The sequence below is a fragment of the Panthera leo genome, chromosome E3, assembly GCF_018350215.1.
Source record: "Panthera leo isolate Ple1 chromosome E3, P.leo_Ple1_pat1.1, whole genome shotgun sequence".
Lineage (NCBI taxonomy): Eukaryota > Metazoa > Chordata > Mammalia > Carnivora > Felidae > Panthera > Panthera leo.
The window spans coordinates 41,309,439-41,333,890 of record NC_056694.1 but is presented as its reverse complement, the minus strand read 5'-3'; the positions used below and the strand labels follow the sequence as shown (position 1 = coordinate 41,333,890).

General features: G+C 56.8%; 3 protein-coding genes across 4 annotated transcripts; 1 reads left to right on the top strand and 2 right to left on the bottom strand.

Moving 5' to 3' along the window:
• Nucleotides 1-940: 940 nt before the first annotated feature.
• POLR3K (RNA polymerase III subunit K) lies at nt 941-5,528 on the bottom strand. The gene is made up of 3 exons (XM_042922449.1): nt 5,298-5,528; nt 3,833-3,920; nt 941-1,506 (listed from the first exon to the last, which is right to left on the bottom strand). Exons 1-3 carry the CDS (start codon nt 5,406-5,408, stop codon nt 1,379-1,381), a joined length of 327 nt encoding a protein of 108 aa, XP_042778383.1. The 5' UTR covers nt 5,409-5,528; the 3' UTR covers nt 941-1,378.
• Nucleotides 5,529-5,602: 74 nt separating this feature from the next.
• Nucleotides 5,603-9,029, top strand: SNRNP25 (small nuclear ribonucleoprotein U11/U12 subunit 25). The gene is made up of 5 exons (XM_042922450.1): nt 5,603-5,875; nt 7,069-7,159; nt 7,399-7,504; nt 8,056-8,130; nt 8,589-9,029. The coding sequence occupies exons 1-5, from the start codon at nt 5,834-5,836 to the stop codon at nt 8,644-8,646; spliced, it is 372 nt and encodes a 123-aa protein (XP_042778384.1). The 5' UTR covers nt 5,603-5,833; the 3' UTR covers nt 8,647-9,029.
• A 450-nt stretch (nt 9,030-9,479) lies between these two features.
• On the bottom strand, nt 9,480-23,810 carry RHBDF1 (rhomboid 5 homolog 1). Of its 2 annotated transcripts, XM_042923056.1 has the most exons (18): nt 23,681-23,810; nt 16,466-16,606; nt 16,266-16,396; nt 15,111-15,324; nt 14,470-14,679; nt 14,274-14,396; nt 14,044-14,201; nt 13,292-13,549; nt 13,066-13,177; nt 12,879-12,953; nt 12,626-12,787; nt 11,920-12,020; nt 11,695-11,758; nt 11,195-11,289; nt 10,864-10,939; nt 10,690-10,790; nt 10,420-10,573; nt 9,480-10,182 (listed from the first exon to the last, which is right to left on the bottom strand). In XM_042923056.1, the coding sequence occupies exons 2-18, from the start codon at nt 16,580-16,582 to the stop codon at nt 9,763-9,765; spliced, it is 2,571 nt and encodes an 856-aa protein (XP_042778990.1). In that variant the 5' UTR covers nt 16,583-16,606; nt 23,681-23,810; the 3' UTR covers nt 9,480-9,762. The 2 variants fall into 2 exon arrangements, with proteins under 2 accessions (XP_042778990.1, XP_042778991.1); XM_042923057.1 differs by lacking the exons at nt 16,466-16,606; nt 23,681-23,810 and having other exon boundaries at nt 15,111-15,464; nt 16,266-16,335.
• Between the last annotated feature and the right edge of the window lie 642 nt (nt 23,811-24,452).

The following is a 24,452-nucleotide window of genomic DNA, read 5'->3' as shown; positions in this document are numbered from 1 at the left end:
TAAACCCCTGAAATTGACAATCATTACCACCATTTTGCACATGACAAAATAAAGGCAGAGGTTCAGCGATTTGCTGAGGTCTCCCAGCTAAGCGGACATGCAGGCTAACATCAGAGCACACGATATTCACCACTGACCCGACAGCAAACACACAGAGAAGATCTGAGGAAATAAAACTGATGGCATACGTAGGAGACACTAAAGGTACCACCCACGTTATAAACTCACATTGGTACAACCAGAACAAGCTGTTTTAGAATCTAACCAGAGACGATGGGCTCAGGACCTGGCCTGTGTGTCATGGCAAAAAGAAAACCATCATGTCAAACTTAAAGCTTAATCACTTCTGGGAAAGATACCAACTCTCAAAAAAAGTACAAATCTGTCTTAGAGGCATAAATTTATAGCTCATGATTTCACAAGTGAGACTTTATTATCAAGAGATTTGGAAGGGGTGCCTGGGTGACTCAGTTGAACATCCAACTCTTAATTTTGGCTCAAGGTCATGATCACGGTTTGTGAGATTGAGCCCCACATCAGGTTCCCTGCTGGGGATCCTCTCTCTGCCCCTCCCCAGTTCATGGCACGTGTGCTCGCTCTCTCTCTCTAAATAAACGAATAAACTTTAACAAAGGGAAAAAAAAGAGAGAGATTTGGAAAAATAATTAAGTCTGAGGTCCTGAGAAAGAAACTTATCCATCCACAAACTGCCATCCTGTCCCCATCTAGTCTGAGGTGTCCTTTTTCTTTTGCAAATGGAAAGATGAAAGAAAATATAAAGACGTTCTATCTAATACATTTACTGAAATCCTAAGAAACAAGAACAGATATGATACATGAAATCCATGTTACGAGCAATTTTGTGACCAGGAAAGCCCTAAGTATGGCAGCTGTTTGATGTCTACTTCTCAAGGCATTTAAAACACTGAAAAAGCAGTAGTGGGTTTTCCATTTTAATTAAATATTCACAACAGATTGTGATTAAGTTTGCAATTAACAGTTAGGTACTTAGGGACATCTAATGTACTAAATTGTAAAACTTTATCAGTTGTGCAAACAGGGTACATATCTCAGAGAGCTGGTGGTGAGAGAATACCAATTACCCAATTCATGTAAAAGATAAACCAACAGGACCACAGACAGAGTACACTACGTTATGGATACGCTTCCCCCCACAAACAAAATCTCCCTGGACATAAATGAGCTCACCTGCTCACTGGCAGATAAGCTAATTTGCTGACATCCTGGGCTGCTACCCTAAAAGGGTTAGCTTTCTGCCACACCAGCAAAAACTCAGGACCCAGTTCACACTCCCGACTGGGAATTTACCCTGGAGAACAAGGTGAGCAGACACTGACACAGCTGGGCCAGCCTGGCCCTAGTCCCTCCAGCGGTGTCCACACTGAGCATTGCAGCATTTGTAGAAAGTGGTCATTGGCTCATCTGCAGAGCGGGTCTGAAGCTGCATGAAATAGGCACGAGGATGCTCGCATTTCGGGCAGGACTCTGGCAACAAGAGAAAACAAGTGACTCACGTTATTAAAAAAGATGATGTTGGGCGCCTGGGTGGCGCAGTCGGTTAAGCGTCCGACTTCAGCCAGGTCACGATCTCCCGGTCTGTGAGTTCGAGCCCCGCGTCAGGCTCTGGGCTGATGGCTCGGAGCCTGGAGCCTGTTTCCGATTCTGTGTCTCCCTCTCTCTCTGCCCCTCCCCCGTTCATGCTCTGTCTCTCTCTGTCCCAAAAATAAATTAAAAAAGTTGAAAAAAAAAAAAAATTAAAAAAAAAAAGATGATGTTAATGACCAAAACACACCGCTTGAGGGTAGGTGTTGTGGAAGGGCAGCAAAGACCCTCCTCCCGCTGCATTCATCTGGTACCCTTTGCCTAGGCTACCTTGTACCATGATTTAAGGCTACGGTTAGTGGCAACATTCCCCCTATGCTCTCACACTGAGGGAACTGAGGATACCTACGACTTGGAAAACACTCCTGCATCCTTCCGGGGGTCCCATTTTTCTTTTCTAATCTGGCTGAAGACTGGCTGGAAATGTAACATGAAAATTGACTCATGGCTACCATGTGCATTATGGGGTCCACTCCCTGAAGAATCTTCTGAGTGCATTTCCATCACCAGCGCCTTCTCATCTTCCCAGGGGAGCCCCCAGTGTATGATGAATCCACTTCCCCTTACATTCAGGGATCCAGGGGCGCCTCAGGTCGTGATCTCACGGTTCGTGAGTTTGAGCCCTGGGTGGGGCTCTGTGCTGACAACACAGAGCCTGCTTGGGATTCTCTCTCTCCTTCTCTGTCTGCCCCTCCCCTATTCACACACACACACACTCTCTCTCTCTCTCTCTCTCTCAAAACAAATAAATAAACTTAAAAAAAAAAAAAAAAGGCAATTTAGGGATCCCTTTTGGCAACAGTTCCTCAGGCTATTCTTATGAAGATCTCACCACACCCCCCACACCTGTGCAAAGTGCCTCGAGGCAAAGTTATTTCACTTTGAGAAACTGACCCTACTCTTCATAACACCTTCAAACACTCTCAAACACCATTTTGAACACTAGGTACATAATTCATCTCCTTTTGACGAATTCTGCCAATGCTAATTTTACCCTATCAAATTTGGATGTTCTTCCAGAGGGGAAAAAAAGATGGTACTGAGCAGGAGTTGGCTCTTCCTCCACTAAGTACAGGCGTGTCTAGGGCTCTCCTCTTTCCTTCCTTGCCCATGTTTACCTCTATCAGATATGAAACAAGACTTAAAAAAAGCACTTTACGGGAACCCTCTTGCACTGTTGGTGGGAATGCAAATTGGTGCAGCCACTCTGGAAAACAGTGTGGAGGTTCCTCACAAAATTAAAAATAGACCTACCCTATGACCCAGCAATAGCACTGCTAGGAATTTACCCAAGGGATACAGGAGTGATGCACAGGGGCACTTGTACCCCAATGTTTATAGCAGCACTCTCAACAATAGCCAAATTATGGAAAGAGCCTCAATGTCCATCAACTGATGAATGGATAAAGAAATTGTGGTTTATATACACAATGGAGTGCTATGTGGCAGTGAGAAAGAACGAAATATGGCCCTTTGTAGCAACGTGGGTGGAACTGGAGAGTGTGATGCTAAGTGAAATAAGCCATACAGAGAAAGACAGATACGATATGTTTTCCCTCTTATGTGGATCCTGAGAAACTTAACAGAAACCCACGGGGGAGGGAAAGGAAAAAAAAAAGAGGTTAGAGGGGAAGAGAGCCAAAGCATGAGAGACTCTTAAAAACTGAGAACAAACTGCGGGTTGATGGGGGGTGGGAGGGAGGGGAGGGTGGGTGATGGGTATTGAGCAGGGCACCTTTTGGGATGAGCACTGGGTGTCGTATGGAAACCAATTGGACAATAAATTTCATATATTGAAAAAAAAAAAAAAAAGCACTTTAAAGCTCTCGGGCACTAACTTTTAAAAATCGACAGCAGAATTTTTTCCCCTAGGCTCTGACTTCTTCCAGTCCTGTCGTCGTTGCTATCATCACAGCTATGGAGTGTGTTGGATCGACTCACTTCACGCTCTCATAATCAGGGAATATGGAATAGCCCCAGAAAGGTCAAGAGAGCCCAGCAAGGTCATGAAACATGAAGAGGTCACTCTGAGACTCTAGTCTAGGCCTGGGCCTATGCTGTCTGTGTTCGCAACGAACTACTGAAGGAAAACATGGACACACTTTCTATTTTCAGAGGCTCACTTCCTCCAAGCGCAAGTGTCACCGTAAGCAGCCTCAGCAGCCTCATCTGTGTCCACAGCTCAGTGCCAGAAAAGGTTCCGTCTCACCTGCAGTCGAGTCAACATTCTCCCAGGCAGCTGCCCCACCAAGCACGTCGTCCACTTCTTTCAGCTTTGGGTACTTCCGACTTGTTGCCTAACAAACAACAGCAAGTCTTCAGGCTCCAAGTAAGGGAACGTCACAAACCCGGGTCACCAAACCACGCCTGTGCTCAAGTGTCTCGCCAGACTTCCTTCGAGGCAGACTCGAGGGTTACTCAAAGAAAACAGTTTCTACCCTCACAGAGCAGGACTTGCCATTGCGATTTAGAGGATCCAGGCCTGGGATACGCCCCAAAAGAAGAGAAAGAGTCACTGGGGAGAGAAAAAACATCTCTGCGAGGACTGGATGCCACGCCAGAGCAGGAAGGAAAACAGCACAGGTGGGATCTCACACTTCTACGGTACGACATAACCCAAAAAGAGAGAAACACAATAAAGCCAAAGCGTACCACTTGGCTGGGGAGCCCAGCCAGAGAGCTTTCAAAGCGGGTCACGTTGGGCCTCCTTCCCAAGTTTTACCACCCATCCTTGAAATTTCAGGGTTACCTAAGAGTTCACTCTTCCCAGTTTCAGATCCTAAACTCCCACAACACAGCCCTGCGGCAGAGTAATACACAAACATTAGGAGGGAGGGCTCTGCTTCTAAAAAGTAAAAGCGTGCTAATAAATAAGGATGCTATTATCAAGGCAAAATAACAACTTACAATAGAGAGTGCATTATTTCACTACACTCCAGGTTCACCCCAGAGCATAACAGGGTACAAAACAAACATCATTGCTTTCCTTACACCTTATGTCTTAGTAGTGACAAAGCACCTAAGTTACAAAGTATATTAGAAGGCAAGGAGTCCGATGGATTAAAATAAAGAAGGGAAGGCGGACAAAATGGGGGGAGGAGCTGAAGTTTTAAACGCAGCAGTCACTTAAGACACGACCAACGAGTGGCATGGTTATCTAGGGAAAAAGTAAGCCGAGCAGAAGGCATGTGCAAAAGCCCGGGTAGCACGTGCGCAATGGGGGCTCCTCCAAGAGGCTGCTGTTGCTGGGGACGAAGAGTACATTAGGACGTGCCATCAGACTTGGAAGGTCGCGGGGAGGTGCTGGCGTCAGAGCCTACCCGGCCCTGGGAATGTGCGGGGGAGATACTGAGACCTTTCGAGCACAGGACGGACTTGATCTGACCTAAACGTTGACGGGATCACTCGGGCAGCTGCCGTGAATACAGTGAAGGGAACGCGCGCGCGGGCCTGAAGCCCGAGGGCGAGGTTAGGACTGCAACGCCAGGAGATGACTGGACGGAGCCCAAGGTGACGGCAGTGGGGCGGGACAAACAGCCGGATCAGGGTAGGGACCACAGGATCTGCATCCGACGGGAAGTGGCTGCGAGAGCAAGGGCGCATGAAGGGGGACTCGGGGCTGGTGGGAGGGGAAACGGGAGGCTCCCGGCTCGGCGCCGGCCTCTGGGCCCCACCTTGCGGGTGATGTTGTGCACGTAGGGGCAGGTGTTGCAGGCGAAGCGGTGGCAGCGCTGTCCCTCTTCCACGATTAGCCCATTCCCGCAACCCGGGCAGAAGAGCAGCATGGCGGCCGCCTGGGTCCCGCAGGCTACCGGCAACCCCCGCGGCCGGCCGCGGGGCACTGACACCAGGCCCGTCTCCAGCTCACATTGGTTCGGGAATCCGCCCCACCTCCCGGCCTGCCAACGGCAACGCCGATTTCGCGTTCCCAGTGAGCACTGCGGCGGGCCGCCTCGCGCTTCTCATTGGTCCTCGTGGCGGCCCCGCCCCTCGCAAATCCCGCGACTGGCTGCTGTCCCCGCGGGTGCGCGCCCCGCCTCCGTCGCGTACCCCAACAGGTAGCGCGGGCCGTGCCTGGGGACTAAGAGGCGCCCTGGAGCAGGCGGAGGAGGAGGTGGCTGTGCGGCCCGAGACGCCCGAGGACGATGAGGACGAAGAGGAGGCGCTGCCACACTCCGAGGCGGTAGACGTGTTCCAGGAGGGTCTCGCCATGGTCGTGCAGGACCCGCTGCTATGCGATCTACCGATCCAGGTGCGCGCGGGCGGGGAGCCGCCGGGGGTCGTTCCCCGCCGGGCGGTGCTCCCGCTGACAGACCTCTGGAGGCCCTGATGGGGAGCTAGGGGAAGGCGCCTCTGGGCTCAAACGAAGGTCTTAACCGGGGCGGGGATGGAGGTGGGGGTTGGGTGGGCGAACGAGGCTCTCACCTGGCGAGCAGAATTTAAAGGGGTCAAAACAAACCACAACCAAATTAAAAAAAAAAAAAAAAAGTCAGGCTATATGACCTTTTAATACACTGTTTCAAAAACTCGAAGGTCATGTGAATAAGTATGCGATAAACAAAACAGTGAAATTTTACGTAAAGACCAGATCAGCATTGATGGTTTTTCACTTATCAGCCTTCAGTGTGCCTCAGGACGGTCCTGTCTTGAAATCCTTGTAGCAGGAAGAACAGTGTCAGTTCAGTCTGAGAGCCCCTAATTACCAGGAGTCAGGCCAGGGCCCAGGACAATGTAGACATGAGTCAAGTGTGCAAGATTTACCAGGACGCCACAACACGGTAATGATAAAACATTGTGATACAACTAAAAAATAATACACTTAAAAAATAAAACTCCAGGGGCGCCTGGGTGGCTCAGTCGGCTAAGCGTCCGACTTCAGCTCAGGTCACGATCTCACAGTTCGTGGGTTGGAGCCCCGCGTCGGGCTCTGTGCTGACAGCTCAGAGCCTGGAGCCTGTTTCAGATTCTGTGTCTCCCTCTCTCTCTGACCCTCCCCCGTTCATGCTCTGTCTCTCTCTGTCTCAAAAATAAATAAACGTTAAAAAAATAAAACTCCAATATGAGCAAAATAACAAGGATGGTAAAGGTAAAGGTAGACTCACGTCTACATTGTCCTGGGCCCTGGCCTGAATCCTGGTAATTAGGGGCTCTCAGACTCAACTGGCATTGTTCTTCCTGCTACCGAGCCCCAGAACCCGGATCTGATCCTCATCCTCCTGTTTCTGCACTCCTCTTTCTCCCGAGATCCTATCCACTTTGCACATTAAATACAAACGTGTGGGTGGAACTGGGGAAAACCCTAACATACAAGCAAGAAATTTTGTTTCTTGTTCTTCATAAAATACGGTACTGCTTTTTGGACACTATCAGCTTGCTTTCTTTTGTTGCTGTTTGGGATGGTAAAGAGAGGCAGGGATCCCACTTCCACCCTTGGTCTTTTTGTAGGTTACTTTAGAAGAGGTCAATTCACAAATAGCACTAGAATATGGCCAAGCAATGACAGTCCGAGTGTGCAAGATGGATGGAGAAATAATGCGTAAGTGCTCCCTTCTCCTTTTGGACCATGCAGTCTGAGTTTTCACACAGGCAAGATGCTAACATGGCCGCTCAGTGGGAAACTCAAGGGCCACGTCCAAGGATACTGGGGCAAGCACAAGCCTACCCTACCCAGATCTGAATCTCCATCCGAAACCATCTGGACAGAGCTTCTGGGTTCCTTTCCTGCCATCCGAGGCTGTGGCTCCCCGCCATGGCTGTTCTCCTTTTGTGTTGCAGCTGTGGTTGTGGTACAGAATGCTACGGTCCTGGACCTGAAGAAGGCCATTCAGAGATACGTGCAGCTCAGGCAGGAGCGGGAAGGAGGCATTCAGCACATCAGCTGGTACGTGGAGCCACAGGAAGGGCTGGTGCAGCACGAGCACCTGCTGCCTGAATGCTGCAAAGTGCCAACGGGGTCTGAGCTCCCTGTCCCAAGCATGGAGACGTGGTGGCTGCCTCCATGCCTGGGAGTCCTGCCTCAGCTGCTCTTTCATGCCCTTTCACCTCACCTAGATAGCATTTCCAGTGGCCGGAAGTGGTCTCCCTGGTTACGGATGGGGCAGCTTTCGGCAGCCCCACCCCATCTTTACATGGGTGCTCTCCTCACTCCCACTAGGTCAGGTGTCTTGTTGCCTGTGTGTTGGTATTGCCGCCTGTCTTGTTAATAAGGTGTGTTTGGCTCCCAGCCACCCCACACAGCCCGTTGAGAGCAGTGCTTCCTTACAGCTGCCTCATGCCCGGTGCATACGTGGTGCAGGAAAGGCCAAGAAGAGGCCACCTGCCCTGGGCCCCCAGGACTGAGCACCTTGAGCTCATCTCACACACAGCCCCTGCATCCCAGCTGGCCAGTCACCGTGCTTGTGGTTTACCTGAATCCCCATCTGAATCTTGCAGGTCCTATGTGTGGAGGACATACTACCTGACCTCTGCAGGAGAGAAGCTCACTGAGGACAGGAAGAAGCTTCGAGAGTAAGTTGGGGCCACATTTTGAGCTGCATCTAGTGTGTTGCCCTCTTGTTCCCCAAGCCCTGCCAGAGGGCCGGGGCCTCTTCCCCGGAAGGAGGAGTCTTAAATCACTTACCGGGGAATAACCAAGACCAGCACAGTCCCTGGATGGACTGACTCCTTCCTGCAAGGAGCTTCCTGGGGGCCCTTCCTACCGGAATGGGAGGCATAAGCACAGTGTGAGTGAGCACTGCTCACTAGTGGCAGTGTGGGGCCTCCCACAGCCAGAGGAGGCCAGTGAGAGCATGTGTGCAGGAGAAAGGCTGCCCGCTGGCACAGTGTGGGCTATGGGGTGATGGCCGCTGCCACTTCCTCACCTTCCTGGACACAGTGCTCTTCCTGTTTGTCCTTTCTTGGTCCCTGACATGAGTCTCTGGTGAGGAGTCACAAACAGACCTCACACTACAGCCCTCCTCTTTCAGTTACGGTATCCGGAATCGGGATGAGGTGTCCTTCATCAAAAAGCTGAGGCAAAAATGAACCTCCAGACAAGGACAACTGTGCTGCTGACCAAGCTCTCCCCACCCCCAGGAAGAAGCCTTCGACAACTGTTCCCTTTTTGCAGAAGAGTGTTGAGGTGGCCTGCACCTAGCTGGAACACCCTAATCATGTGGCAGATGGGCCTGGCCCTCTGTACAGGATTCATCCATTTGCTTCTTCGTTTGAAAAGTAAAAAAGCCACGGTACTTGGGGCAGGAGGGACTGGTGCTGCCCAGTCCCAGAGGGAAAGCAAGGGCAGAGAATAGGGCACGTGAGTGCTAAGGTGGAGGACGCTTCACCTGAGCCCTGTGGCCACCCCCTGGCCATAAGACCCTTTTACTGTGATCTCTACAGCAGGGGGAAATAAAGGCAGAGTGGCTGGCTTTCTGTTTGTGCTTATGGGGAAACAAGGGCCTGGGATCGAGAGTATGCGGGTGGGGCCCCCAGCCTCAGCTCACAGGGTTCACCTATAGCAACACCTTCACCCTTTGGCTTCCGGAAAGGGAGGTAGCCTGGGGCTGAACTTTGAGCTGCCGGCTGGGTAGGTGGTATTGGGGTCGGAGATGCTTCCCATTTGTTTGGGGGGGGGGGGGGGAGGGGGAGGAGGGCAGGGGTGACCACACAGCTATGGGTTCTTCTTTCATTATCAGCTGCCAGTTACTGTAAGGAAGGGGGACAGTGTGCTCCCATCCACCTGACTGAGAGACTTCACTGGAAGGTATATTTGACACTTAGTTCCCTGTTGTGGGGAATTGTGAGCAAGGTGGCCAGCGGCCTGAAGGATCTCCCTCCACAGCCCCCAGCCAGAAGCCAGAAAGACGAGGCAGCTCCGGTAAGTTAGTGGCAGCTAAAACGCTCCCAGTCCATTTATTGGCCACATGAGGTGGTCGTCGAGAGACTAGTTAGAAGGTAATCACGGGAACTAGTGTAATAAATGCCCTGCAGTACGAGAGGTTCACCGCTGGTGAACGAGGCACAAGAGGTCAGTGTTCAGGAAACAGGCAGGGCGGCGGCACACAGGGCTTGAGCGTCGAGTCCTGTGGCCTGTGAGGCCTGGGGGAGACCAGGTGCTGGCTCTGGCCTGCTGGAGCACATGGCCCCGGCGCCCCAGCCAACTCAGTGGAGCTGAGCATCCAGCTCGTACTTCTCACAGAACTTGTCAGTGAAGGGGATGCAGGTGAGGAACTCACACCACTCACAGCGGACGGGGTAGAAGTAGAAGAGGACCACCAGGCCGGCCAGGAGGCCCAGGAAGACCACCTGAAAGACGATGATCTGGCAGCGCTTGCGGTACAGGTCAAACTTGCCGAAGCTGATGTAGGGCAGGAAGGCAAAGGAGAGGAAGAGGCCGCTGATGAAGCCCGAGATGTGAGCGAAGTTGTCGATCCAGGGCAGCAGCCCGAAGGTGAACAGGAAGAGGACCACAGCCGACAGCTTGAAGAAGGCACGCCAGGGCCTTGCCAGGACCTGCCAGCTCTGGAAGAGCTCCACGAACAGGCAGGCCAGGATACCAAACTGCGAGCCGGCTGGGCCCACCTGGCGGCAGTGTGGGCGGCTGTGAGCTGGTGGGGCCGAGCAGACCCGCCCCAACCCAGAGCCGCGTCTCCCCGTCCTGCCTCCCGTGGCCCGCAGCACACTGAGATCAAGGAGCCAAAAGGAGATGCTCCCCGTCTGGACCCTCCAGGGCCCCAGACTCCGAGCTGGACGTGGACTCGGTTTACGACAGGCAGCAGGTGCACATGGGGGCGTCCCCACTCTGGGTGACAGTCTTACCTCTGCCCGGTATGGCAGGAAAATGGCACTGGCCAGGTTACCAGTGACACCGCTCAGCAGGTAGATGATGGCTATTCGGTGCCAGCCTGCCAACTTCTCCAGGTCCCGCAGGACAGTCATCTGGAAGCAGACTGACACCAGGCAGTGCAGGATCCTGTGGGGTGGGGGTGAGGTGGTACTCAGTAAGGAGGCCGCCCCCTTCACCATCTCTGGCCATCCTGGGGTACCTGGGACCAGCCACCCCTGCTCAGCCCACATGGTATCACTTGCCCAGCGTGCAAGAAGAGGGACAGCCACAGGCGGTAGAACTGGTCAGGCACCTCGGGGTTGAGAAAGGGCAGGAGCCCACACACGTCATCCATGCAGTGCACCTGTGCAGAGTGGCCCGTCAGCACCCACAGTGGCTGGGGGGAGAGGGGAGGGACACTCACCCTGGAGGCCTACCTGGGAGCACAGTGTGGCCTCCTCGTGGAAGTAGCCCCTCATGAAGTCACAGTACTCCCGGGAGGTAATCTCACACCTGGAAGGTCAGGCCAGGATTGCAAGGACTTGTAGAGTGGCCCAAGGGCAGAGGCACCTGACTATGCCAGCCAGGCCCAGCTCTCAGCCCTACTTGCCCACCATTGTTGGCTCTGGACAAGTCCAGGCAGACCCCTTCTCACCCCAGGCCCCTCGGAATCTTGGGTTATTTTGGAACTTGGTGAGGGAGAAGGGCACAGCCCCAGGGCACTCTGCACCCAGGACTGGCTGCACACACAAGCACAGGCACACCCACCTGCCCTTTGTGCCGATGCAGCAGGGCCGGCCCGTGATGACACAGTCCATGTGAGGGTGGTTGGTGTGGTTCCCGGCGCTGTTTTTGGTGCAGATCTGGGTCACAAATGGGGGTGAGTTGGGTCAAGGCCTCCCCCAGCCCTGGGACCCACAACCATGCTGGGAGAATGGGGCAAGGATGGACAGGCTCCTAAGGTAGGAAGCCAGCCTCCCTGGACTTCAAGCTGGCTACCACACCCCGAGACACAGATGAGCCATCTGTCAGGTTGGAGTAATGTCACTTGGCCTCCTAGGCTTCCACCTGGTTCTCCTGTTCTGGCTACCTGCTCAGAGAGGCAGGTGTTTGGTAGGTAGACAGGCTGAGCAAAGGCCAGAGGCACAGCGTCTCAACACCCAGGGTGGTCCCATGATGGGGATCTCTGGCATCACTAACGGGTGGAATGTGGGTTCCTCCTTCACAAAACGGGGTGACTCACAAACAACCCCTCCACTCTGGCTCACCGGCCACTTGGTGATGTCATCTGGCCACTCGTGGGGGTCCTCGGAGGAAGGCTCATCACACACCCTGCATGAACCCAGGATGTGGTCAGACCCTGCCTTGTACCCTTGGTATCCGTGCCTTCCCGTCCGACTCAACGACATGTGGGGCAGCTGTACCCTCTCCCCCCACACACACCCCATGGAGCCATTGACAAAGGAAGTAAGGGAGGGGCTGGCAGGACTGACCTGGGGTCCTGGTGGCAGACAGAGCCAAACTGCCTCTTGCGGCCCGCAAGATCTGGGGCACTGGGGTGGAAGGGCCACTTCACCCACACTGCCAGCGTGGACTGTGGGAGGACACAGGGTCAGGCCCTGGTCAGAGCCCACCCCTTAGCCAGTGCAGTCTCCAGGAGGCAGGAATCAAAAGTAAAGTCACTGAGTCCCTCACACTGACCCACAATGCAATTTCAATGAAATTACACTCCACAAATGTGCAGGCATGTTGGGAGACTATTAAAAGGAGCTCAGCAGCATAATTCCTGTTAGCTTAACAATAGGAACAACCTGTGTCCAAAATCAGAACTGGTGTAAACTACAGCACCTCCACATGAGATGATGTAATATAAACTTGTAGGAATCTTTTTTGGTTTTTTCTTGAATTGTTTAGTGGAAAGAATAAGGCAACACCCCTTGTGTAAACTTAGGACATGTGCACAAAAACAGGACCGACGTGCAAAAAGAGCACACCCAAATCAAAGACTTGCTACAGCTGTCCTCTGTGACAGGAGGAGCAGGAAATGGGGGGAGCAGGGGATACAAGGAATAAATGTGAGCGGAGGGCCCTCGCACGGAGGGGCGCCATAATATGCACAGAACTAGGGTCGTGATGACTCAACCGGCTCTATCTGAAGTCCCAAAGTAACCGCAAGCACACGGTGGTGGGGGCACAAACCGAGCACTCCTCCTCCGAGGTCTGCACGCAGCCCGACCGGTCATTGCGCACGCAGCAGGCCGAGTGCTTCTCACGCTCACGCGCAGCGCGGATGAAACTGTGTACCTGCGGGTCCTGGCGCATGCAGGGCGAGAACTTGGCACCCAGGTGAATGAGAGCCTCCTGCGGAGGATTGGGATGTGCAGCTGCAGAATCCGGCCCCCTGCGAGCCCAGGGTTCCCACCCTCCGGCACCCACAAGGCCCTGCCCTCACCGAGCTGGGCCCGATCCAGAAGTTCTCCTGCTGCACGTACTTGACGTTCTCATAGACCCCGCGGTTCCGCAGTACCTGCAAGGTTGGGGAGAGAGATCAGACAGAACCCGCTCCAGCCCTGTGAGGAAAGACGGAGTCCAGAGCCCAGACTCCGCAGATCTGGGCCGGGCAGGGTGCCAGGGCTCACCGAGTCCACAGTCTCATGCTGCGAGAAGCCCACAGGCGCGATGCCGTAGATGCACACGGCTAGAATGGTGACGAGTGAGTGCACGAAGGTGAGCCAGTAGGTGAAGAAGGGCCTGCAGGGCAGAGCGTCAGCAGAGACCGCGTCTCCAACCCAGAGAACCCACCCCCGACCTGGAGCCTTGCCTGCTGGAAGCTGCATCCCACCCACACTCCCACCCCATGCCCACCTGTGGTCGTCCATGTCCTCAATCTGGCGCTTGACATAACTGTCGATACGCTTGCGGTAAGTGCGGTTGGTCAGCCGGCCCACCATGCCCAGCCCATACGGCCGCTTCTCCCTGGCAAAGAACTTGCGCACGGGCATCGCGATGCGCTGGCCCCGCCGCTGACCCGCCGTGCTCACTACCTCCTGCCGCAGCCGCACCTTGGGCTGTGGGGCCGCTGCGCCACCCTCCTTCTGCTTCCTCCAGCCTCGTTCCAGGGGCCTGGGGGAAGGGGCACAGTCACCTCCCGCCCTAGACTCCCAGCCTGCCTCAATCCCTCCCAGCAGGACCAGGATGGCCTCTCCTCTCTGGCTCCCATCTAACACTGAAGGCACGGTGCAGTCATCCACCATCAGCCTCCTCCTCACCAGTGAAAGAGCAATCCTGAGCCCCCCTGGGGATTGCAGAGGTGGAACCTGACCTATGTGAGGTTCCCTGGACGATCTACAAGTATGCCTTACAACACCCTCCATCTCCCTGCTAGATTCCGTCCAGCCCGTGGACCCTGGGATTCCGTTCCTGTCCCACAGGTGGGCAGCCAGGACTTGAATGGTGCCCAGCCCTGGGTCCCACAGCCATAGTGACCAGGCTGGGCTCACAATCCACAAGATGACTCCTTCCCTCGGCCCTCCATGGCATCAGTGCCCTAGGGCCCAGATGCTCCGGACAGCCGTAGATCCTGCCCTCCCCCCTCCCCCCTGGCCGGTGGCACTCACAGCATCAGGTGGCTGCGCTCAAGCTCACTGCGGTCCAGGGCCCCACCCGTGAGGTCTGCCTGTTCTGTGGCTTTCTCCCAGTCTTTGAGTGCTGCCTCCGAAGGGGACTCAAACACCTCGTCTGGGTACGTGGACAGCTCCTCGTGGAGGACTCCTTCCTGAGCAAATACACACGGTCAGGGTGGGATACGTAGGCGGAGGGGTCTCAGGTGATGCCCCTGTGCTCTTACCCGGGCAAAGAAGGATGTGTCCAGCTCGTCGGGGAAGTCAGCTGTGTCCTCCTCCAGGAAGCTGGCGGGAGTGAAGCTTCGGCGCTGCACCCGGCGCAATGTGCCATCCCTAACAGAGCGGCCCTACCAGCGAGGAGGTGAGCGTGCGGTGTGGTGGCCAGCTTAGTTCCCACCTCACCCCAGCCCCTGCACCCACCTTCACCAGGGCTGCAGCTGCCCGGAAGCTCATCTTGGCCACCGATTCACGCTTGCGTCGCCGCGGGAGCCGGTTGAAGCCCGAGCGGGAGCTGGAGAAGGAGCAGAGGGAAGCAGCACCAGGCGTGATAGGTGTGTGTGGGGTACTCAGGCCGTCAGCCGTGTCATCTGCCACTCGGAAGGCCCGGCCCCGGGCCAGGGGATCTATGATCTGGCAGAGGGAAGGAGATGTAAGAGTCAGGGACTGGGTCATCGCTATGGGGGGGGGGGGGGGGGGATCCTTTTCCACCCTATACTCCACTGTAGAGAACACAGCTGCTGGTCTTCCCACTCCCCAATGGGTCCCTGGACAGCTGTGTGGGTGCCCAAAGAGGCCCCCATCCTCGCCTGTAGTACCTTCACACTGCTGTTCATCCTGCGATACTCTCCCACCTGGAGACTGGCCCATGGTACAGTCCCAGGACCTTGTCCCTTGCCCCTGGCCCCCATTCCCAGAGTATCTTGGGTGCCTTTATGGAACCATCTGACCACCCTCCCACACCATGAGCTCCGAGGAACCTCCTCCGCTCAGGCTGGCTGTGTCCCCAGTCCCAGTCCGGGAAGCAGAGTGAGAAGCTGGTACGAGGCAGAAGGTGGGCATACCTTCTGCATGCCCAGCTGGCATGGCCCCACGTACAGTGGCGGGGGCGTCTCAGTGCTGGTCAGAGACACGTTGTCCTGACTAGGCAGGTCTAGCTCCCGGATGACCTGCGGCTTCAGCTTTCCGTAGCGCTGGCTGCAGTGGCGGATGCTCTTGCGCTGCCATTTCTGGGTGCTGTCGCTGTCCTTGCTCACTCCGAACCAGTCAGCTGTGCCCCTGCCATAGGAGGGTCTCAGCAGGGTAACGCCAGATCTTCCGCCCACCCCAGCAGGGGCCTCAGAGGCTCTCCTCTTGTGCAGCATGCCCCAACCCAAGCCTCCAATCACTCTAGGGTCCAGGGTCCAGGTGGGCTTGGTCTAATTAAGGGGATGAGTGCGTTCCAGCCCTGGCCACCCCCTAAACAATTAGCCAACTCCAAATTCCTACTAGAACCGCAGACGGTAGGCCTTGCCCAAGTGAGTATTTTACACAGATCCTCAACCCATCATGGAGGGGGGGGGGGTCCATGGGGGAGACATCGAGTCCACAGATGGCACTCAGAGCTCAACCCTTAGCCACAAAGCTCGGCCCCAGGCAGCAGCCTGACCTTGGACACCAGAGAACTCAGGCAGTGGGCACTGCAAGCCCAGGAAAGCTGCCCATAGCTCTTAGACATGCAAGGAAAAACACTACCGGCACCTGCTGTTAGGAACCCCAGGGAACACCAACTGCACTGGCAACTCCCGAGAGGCCACAAGCCATGCACACGCCAGCTAATGTCAACATACTCATGCCCTGCCCCAGGTACCTGAGCAGGGACCGGGAGAGAGACCGGCGCTGTGGGAGGGCCCTGCGGGCACCAGGGGGACCCAAGAGGGGCAGAGTGTGGACACGCCCAAAGCGCACCTGTCGGCTGTTCAGGGGCCAGAGCATTGGGATGGGGGAGACAGAGAAGGAGAGAGCGAGTGCTGGAGGGGAGCAGAGAAGGCAGTAGGTGAGAGCAGTTGGTCCCCAGAGCGGGAGGAGGACAGGGTGATGTGGGGAACAAGATCGAGGAGAAAGCCAAGACAGGAAGGACCCTTGCTCCGTTCCCAGCCCTAGTATCCAGAGGGGACCCTGTATGATTGCCTCTGTCCCCCCAGCCCCCCACCAGCGGAGCAGCCAAGGCAACACAGTACCTGCGGATGGTCTGGGTGATGGACGTCTGGCGCTGCAAAACTGGCCGCCGGACCTCATGGTGGGGCGAGGGGATATGGGCTGTCTCGGCCGGCATACTCACACTCCGCAAGAAAGCCTGGCGTCTCAGGGGCTGGACAATGGGGTCACGGTGAGGAGGCTGGATGGAGTATACCCACAGCCTCTCCTGGCCAGGGCCTACCTGTAAGAAGCTGGGTTCCTCGGTCACTGGGGGCGCTACAGCTGGTATGTCCAGCTTCAGCCAGGGTGGCTTCTTGCGCTGCAGGCTGCTCGTGCTGTCCCTGCGGGCCTCACTCATGGTTCCACGTGGGGCGAGGCAGGCCTGGGGGGTGTCATGTGTTACTCAGTAACGGTGCTGACAGAACTCTGAAGTATCGCTGGGCCCAGGGATGGTCCTGGTCCCTGATGCTGAAGTCCTACTCCATGCTCAGCACTAATCTGCTGAGTGTCTGCTTCATTCATCCCTAGAGACGTTGCAGGCATGAACTAGGTCCTCAGACAATATACATTCACTCATGTCGAAAGATAAAATTCGTAACAGATATTAGAGCATCTACTATGAGTCACTCCTAGGTGCTCAGGGACACATTGGTGGAGAAACAAGGAAACAAACACGGACAAAATCCCTGACTTCCTGGAGCTTAGAGTCCAGACAAACAATAAACCTATAGATACGATGTGTTAAAACATGGGAAGTACGATAGGGAAAACAGCACATTCCAGTTGCCGGGGCACTGATGCCTCCCTGTAAGGTGACATCTACCAAAGACATGAAGGTTGTGATGAGGTGAACGAGGCCAGTGGTTGGCGGGCAAGGTTGTTCCTCACACAGGAAACAGCCAGGCTGGGGGCTCACTCCAGTCTGTACGCAGGGCACGTCTCACATCTGCCTGACCCATACCTCACCGTCCTACCATCTGCTACAAAGACAAAGGGCCCACTGCATCCACAACAGGGGTGCGTGATCCCTCCATCTCAAAGAGGAACAGCCACATGGCTTGCAGCGGGCCACGGATGCCCCCACCAGCAGGGGACCTACTGAAAACCACTGGCATGCGGATGCTGCCATGACCACCAGGGGCCGCTATGCGCCCAAAAAACAGATGCACTGCAGTGCCGAGGACTTCCCTCAGCATCTGAGACCCTGCCACAGCACGAGGGCCCAAGCAGAGTAGGGAGGACCCAGAGCAGAGGCCATGGCTTGATCAGGGTCTCTGCTGCGTGGCCAGGTGACAGTGAGGCAACGACCATGTGACCACTGGCCTCTTGGGCACTCTATTCCCCCCTTACAAAAGGTCAATTTCAGGGCAGATCTGGTTGTCCCCCCCACCAAAGGACCACAAGGTGTCTGGAAGCAGGACATCCAAGTTTGGAAGGGTTCCCCAAGCACACTGTGGGGCATGGATAGCAGGCGAGTGGCCAAGCAATACTGAGAGGGCGGAGACTCCAAACTCCCTCCGCTACATCAAAGAGCTTCAGACCCAAACAGACTCTGAAATTTGGGCTTGGGAATCCACCCACGAACGCCTCTAGAAATAGCCTCCCTTGCAATCCCCTGAAGGAGATATAGAGAAAGCCCCGCCTGTACTTTACAAATAGGAAGACTGAGCCCTGGGGAACAGGGGCTTGACTTGCCCAAGGTCACGTATCCAGGGAGCGTAACTACAGACAGCCCCAGGATGCTGCCCACAGCTCCCACTGGACTCACGCAGAACACGGAAGGCAGGAACTCTGTTCAGAGCAACTTCCAGCTGTATACTGACCCGGGAAAGTCGAGGGATGTTGTTCTCACCCCTACACAGACCAGGAAGGGCATGGGATGCTGAGCACTGCCCCTCCTGCCCCTCTGCAAAACAGGGGTAGCCCCAGGTACTGCTCACAGATCCTTGTGGCCCTGGACCAACCGCTGGGAATCCACAGGCCTCTCCAGCCTCCCTATACTTTGCCAGCACCTCCAGGTGATATGAGCCGGTTCTCCACTTAGGAGCACAAGGAACCTCTGCCAGCTGATTGGCTTACACCACCACACACACCCATGACCCTCCCAGCTCCCACTGCCCCCATGGCCTCTCCTCACACCCGGCGGCCTCCCATCTCAGCACTCTAGTCATGCCCCAGCCTTGCACATGCATTCTGCCCCAATCCCCACATGTTCAAGGACCCACAGCCTTAGGCTGGCCCCACCCCTGAGAGGTGCTCCCAGACCTGGATTCCCCTGGCACGGCTCAGGAGTTCACCCACGTGTATGCTGTCCTGTTACCACCGGGTCTGCAGTGGCAAGACAGGCCTGCTCCAGAGCCACTGCTCAGTCAACACTGGCCATTTCTGAGCATGGACTGGCAAGGGCCCATCCTCATGATCTGGAGGGAGGAGGGGCTCCTGAAAAAGACCCTACAATTGCGTCTGGGAGGAGGAGCTGACCACAAGGCCGGGTCAGGGCAGGGATAGCACAAGCGAAGAAGTGGGAAAAGGGTGGTAAGGTACACAGGAAATCTGGCATACCCCAGCCACTGCTAGCCTGGGCAGACAGTCAGCCCCAGGAACACAACAGCCGTTAAGCTCATGAGGGAGGTACCAGCGCCCTGCAGGTACTCCCAGATCTCCCAGTGTCCCTCGCCTCCACACAAACCCCTCCTGTGTTTGGGGCAGAACCTGGAGGGTGCTCTGTAACCCACAGGGTTCCAGGATCCCCACCCTGCCCCCAGTGCTGTGGGTTCCTGGCCTGCCCCCCCCCCCCCAGCTGTGCACAGTTCCCCATCTGGGCCTCAAGTGGGTGGGATTCACAAGGCGGGGAGTGCTCCATAGTGGGCCCCAGGGGTGTGGAGCAGAGGCAGGCCCAGAAGACAAAGAGTCTGGGCTGGGGAGGGGCACAGTGCCTACGCAGAGGACACAGTGGTTCTGTGTCCAGGCCTCCCCCAGGCACACAGTGGGCTCTTGTTCCCAGACAGCCCCTCAGGGGGGAATCCCGACAGCATCTCTGCTCTGCTGACCCCCTCAGTGCAGGAAGAGACCGCAGCCCAGGGAGGGCCTGATTGCATGGGGCCACATATTATCTGAGTCACTCTGGCAACAATCAAGACTGCCCACCCGGGGCCCAGCCCCACCAGGAGACCCCCAAATGGGCATCCAGAAGTGGAGTAGAAAGTGCTGGCAATGGCTTACCAAATGCTAAGGTGGGGGCCAAGCCCAGCAAGGGGACACGAAACAGGGGTGCACATCAGGTGCTACACCCCCAGGCAGCACAGGACAAGTGCAGGGCCCATGATGAGGGCCCGGGATGGGGCTGAGGCACAAAGGTCACAGGACCACTAGGGCTGCTTCTTTTTTCTTTTTTTTTTTTTTTAAGTTTATTTATCTATTTTAAAGAGACAGGGAGGGAAAGTCTTTTTTTTTTTAAGTTACCACTGGGGCTGCTTTAAGTGCAGGGAGAGGGGTGGGAGAAGCTGCAGCCTCATGGCAGAGGGCTGGGTAGGGCGCCGGGCCAGGTCCTACTGAAGCAGGTTCCTGCTCTGGGGATGAGTGGGGACCCTTCAGGCTGGCACAGTACACAGGTACAAGAGGGGCCGGGAAGCCCATGGAGGGGGGCCCGTGGGGGAGAGCCTGGCCTGAGACACTGGACAGACCCTTCTCACCTTCACCACCTGCAACCCTCTGCAAGCATCAATTTTTTCATCTGAAAATCAGGGGCTGTAGCAGTGCCTGGCACACAGTTGGTGCTTGAGAAGCAGCAGCTAACGCAAACACCAGGCTGAAAAAGACCCTGCAATTGAGTCCGGGAGGAGGAGCTGCCTGCTGGCTCTGTGGAGCCCCCTGAGGACAGCCAAAGGAAGGGGCGGGGGGGGGGGGGGGGGGGGGTGGAGTAGGAGGGCCACAGAGCATGCACCACCAGAACAGCAGTGCGGGGCATGGAGGGGGGGGGTGGCACCTGGGGATAGGACCCTTCAGAGATGCCCAATTTGGTAAGGTATAACCAAGAGGCAGGAGGAGACTGGGGAGCAGTTCTGGCCTGCTCTGGCCTGGGCAGTGGCCAGAGCCATTGTGAGGCTGGATCCTCAGGCGTGAGCAGCAGCCACCAATCCACTCAGGCCCGCTCAGCCCCACGGCAGGACGATGCCAACAGGGGCGGCTGGAGGCCTAGTGGATAGCCCAAATGGCCCAGCCCCAGGACAAGACCCGCCAAGCCCTGGCCCCACCCTGCCCAGGGGACCGCCCACTGCCAAGGTCAGCTGGAGCAATGGGCCCCGCCCAGGACACCTGCCCAGACGTGTCCCCAGCTCACCTGAGCATGATCCCAGGAGGGGCCAGATCCTCCAACCTCCACACTAGTGCCCTGATCTCTGACCCTCGGTCTTCTGTTTGACTCCTAATCTGATGCTCATCCCCAGAAATCCCTTGGGAACAGGGATCACCAGCTGTCTGGCGTCCATCCCAGAATCCAATCCTTCAAACAGGCTACTGTGTGGCAAAGCAGAATTCACCTGGCCTCTCTGTGCCTCTTTGTCTCCTGTATAAATGGCATAATGCTAAGAACGGTAATGGCCAGGCCCGCCCCCCTCCTCAACCCTCCCAAATCTCACCACTTTTCTGTGCAGGAAATAAGGTCAGACAGGAACAGGGCAGGCCTGAGACCCAGCTAATAGCCTGCACAGTGCTCTCTGCCCATCCCCAGGAGGATACATCAATCCCTCCTTCCCCTTGTCACCCGTCACCGGGCGGATGTCACCCCAGACATGTATGTGGAGGGCCCATAACAGAACAACAGAAGGCTCCCTGCTACAGGAGGTCCCCAAAGGCACAGGAATCCCCAGGAATAATCACACTCTGGGACCTAACCAGGGAGCGTGGTGCACAGGGAGCACCAGCCCTGGGGAGAAGTACTGCCCAAAGTTTCAACAGGCATATATGACAACCAAAGCCAAAGCCCCTGACCCCACTGGCTCTGACAAGGGCTGACAGGGTGGATACACCCCGGGCTGGGGAGCCCCAAGGCTCAGAGAGGTTGAAGGTCCACGCCACAAAGTCAGTCAGCAAGGGCGCAAGGGAACAGACTGAGCTATAGCAGATTCTGGCTGAGACTTAGGTGAAAGCATCCCTCAACCTGCAGAGGGGAAAGGCCGGCATCCTACCAACCTGCCTGGCTTTAGGGCAGATGAGTCGCCTGGCCACCGATCAGAGCCCCCAGAAGTTCCCCCCTGAGACGCAGGCGCTCCCTGGTGCCTTGACACCCTCGGGCTTAGTGACCTCCTCCCAGGACAGGCCAACCGCTGGATAGTACTAGAGAGGCCCCAGGAGGGGAAACCAAGTCCCAAAGTCTGTTCGAAGAGCAGAAATGGCCTGTCATCAGAAGCCTGGCACACCTGCTGACCTATCACAACCCGTAGCAAAGGGTCCTCTGTATTCATCTTACAGATAAGAAAACTGAGGCTCAGAGAGGCCAGTCACCACCTGAGGTCACTGAGCCTCCAAGGGAGTTCAAAGCCTTGGGCAATGTCTGCCCAGGAACTGGGGTGCAAGAGACCTGTGTGCCTGCCTAGCTGGCCCTGGCCAAAGTCCCCCAGGGGTAGGGACAGACCATGTGGGTCCCTCAGGCTGTGGACCTGAGGCTGTGGGCTATCAAACCCATCCCCCAACTTCACGCGATCCTTACCCGGAGCATCTCCGTTCAGGCAGAAGGGGTTCACCTTCAAACACATCCAACCCAGAAAATAGGTAGGAGCCAAGGAATATGATCCTTGGGCAGAAAGTGGATCCTGTCACAGACACCGAGGTGGGGGAGCTGGGGCTGGCAAGGGGAGCACCTCATCCAGAGAGAGGAGCAGAGGGTGTGCCCTGAGCAGTAGCTGGGAGCTGAGAAGACCCTGAGGGAGGGCCCCAAAAGGCAGGGGAGAACTGGCTGATCCCCTCTGAACAAAGGATATGACTTCCCAAGGGCAGCAACTTGGCCACTAATGCTGGATGAGGAACGTTGGTCACAGCAATGCTCCAGCTCTGCTGCCCTCACTTGGGCCGTCTGCACAGCGGGAGGCTGGTTGGCTGCTTGGAAGGGTTGGAAAGGGGCCTGGGGCCTGGTACCTTCAATTTAGGGCCAATCAACTGTTGTGCCCACCTACTAGCCTCTGTCCCGTTCTCAGGGTAAAGGACCCAGCTTGCCCAGAATGACCCCTGGTGACGGGGGGGGGGGGGGGGGGGGGGGGTGCAGCCTTAGGGACTTCTGGGACCCCAGCCAGGTGGTGGGTTCCTCACCTTCCTCCTAATCTCTGGGGACTCTCTAGGGGCCTGGGACTGGCTCCCGGTAGGGGGGGGGGGATGGGGGAGAATCCAGCTTCTAGCTGGGTCAAACCTGAAAAGCTGGTTTCATCCTTGAATCTTCTCAGCTGGGAAGTCCCAAGGTTGGGGAGGGGGGCTCCCAGCACAAGGTTAGGGCCTTCAGACCCAGGACCCCCGCCCACCCAAACAGACACAGAGACACGGGACCCAAGCTGCACAGAAGGAACTCTGCTCAGGAACCAGCTGAGCCTTGGGCAGGCATGACTGTGGGATCCCCTGCCCATTCCCCACCCAGCCCCACAGACTTGCCCCCAGCAGGACAGACAGCCAGGCCCTCCCCCAGTCCCCTGAGCCCCTGGGGTCCTGCCAGCTTCCCTGCAATAGAAAGCCAGCCTCTAGGTACGCCCCCACTCCCCCACCCCACCCCCTGCTGCTCTTGGTCACTAAGCACAAGATAGGGGGTGTCTTTGGGAGTAGATCCCAGGGCCCCCGCACCTCCAGGATTTACAGATTAGGGAGACAAAGGTTGTGAAGCGGGAAGTAGGGTCAGTCCCCCGCCCCCACCTCCCCAGCTACTGCTATTATTGGTGATATTATTCCCATCCACAGTGGCGACGGCTGCGACAGGGATGATTCCCGAGGAGTCCCACCCTCGGAGCCGGAGTTTCGACTTGGAGCACCACCCACCGGTGGCGGCCGGGAAGGAAAACGTCAGGGGGGGAGGGTTACAGCCTGGAGGAGCCTGGGGACACCCCCAGACTCCGAGCCCTCCCCAGGACCCTCAGCTGTTGGGCGGGGGCTGGAGCCGCGCTGTCCGGCCCGATCGGGCCGCTGGGACGTGCTAATCCGGCCATGGGCTATTTTTGCGCCGCGCCGGGTTAGGAATCCCGGGCTGGGCCGCCTCCGCGGGTGAGTCGGGAAACTCCGGGAAGGGAAGTCCGGCCGACCGGGGCGGGTACTCGCCCGACCCGGGACCCAGACCTGGAGCCCTCAGCCAGCCCGACTCCGGTCGCTGCCGGCGGCTCCGGCCACGGCTGGCTGAGGACGGGCCCCGGGGGCGGCGGACGCGAGCCCCGGAACCCGCCCGGCCCGCGGAGCCCTGCGCCCCGCTCCCGGCGCGCTCACTCACCGCAGCCGCCGCCGGCACCGAGGGTCCTCGGGGGGTCCTGAGGGCTCCGGGGAGGGGCTGCCACCGCCGGCCGGGAGGGCGCCCGCGCCGAGTCCCCGCCCGCGCGCCTGTCCGGCCCGCCCGCCCGGGAATGCCATGGAGCGAGGGGCGTGCGCGCCGGGGGCGGGCCCGGCCGGAGGGGGCGGCCGCGCTGACTAAGGGCTCAGGAATGCGCGCGGCCCGCCCGGCTCAAGTCACCTCCTCCGGGAAGGCCCCTGGGCTCCGCTCTCTCCGTGTCCGGCCGCTCGGACACCTGTGGCTGGGGTGGGGGGGGGGGGGGGGCGGAGGGGGGGCGGTTTGGACGCCTCGGCCGGGGAGGGAGGGCCTAGGGGCCCAACCGGACAGAGCCTCAGCGTCAAGGGCAGTCCTGTGTTCCTCAGCCTGTCCCAGACTCTAGAGTGAATCCTGACCTCATTCCTCCTTGACTTGTGCTTGAGAAAGGGGGGAAGGGGCGGTGTGGGACAGTGTCCCTGGGTCTCCTGTAAAGCGAACCACCAACCTCCTCCAAAGGCCCACACTAAATCCCTCTGCGTTCACCCAGACCCATGTGAGCACTCACACTTACCCACGTTCCCGCTCGTGCATTCAAGCACGTACACACCCACGCGCTCTAACCACTCTCCCTGACTCACACATTCACACACACCTGTTTACAGACTCACACACACACACCTACACACACACACAAAACTGCACACACCATATCAACTTGCACATATTATACACATGCACA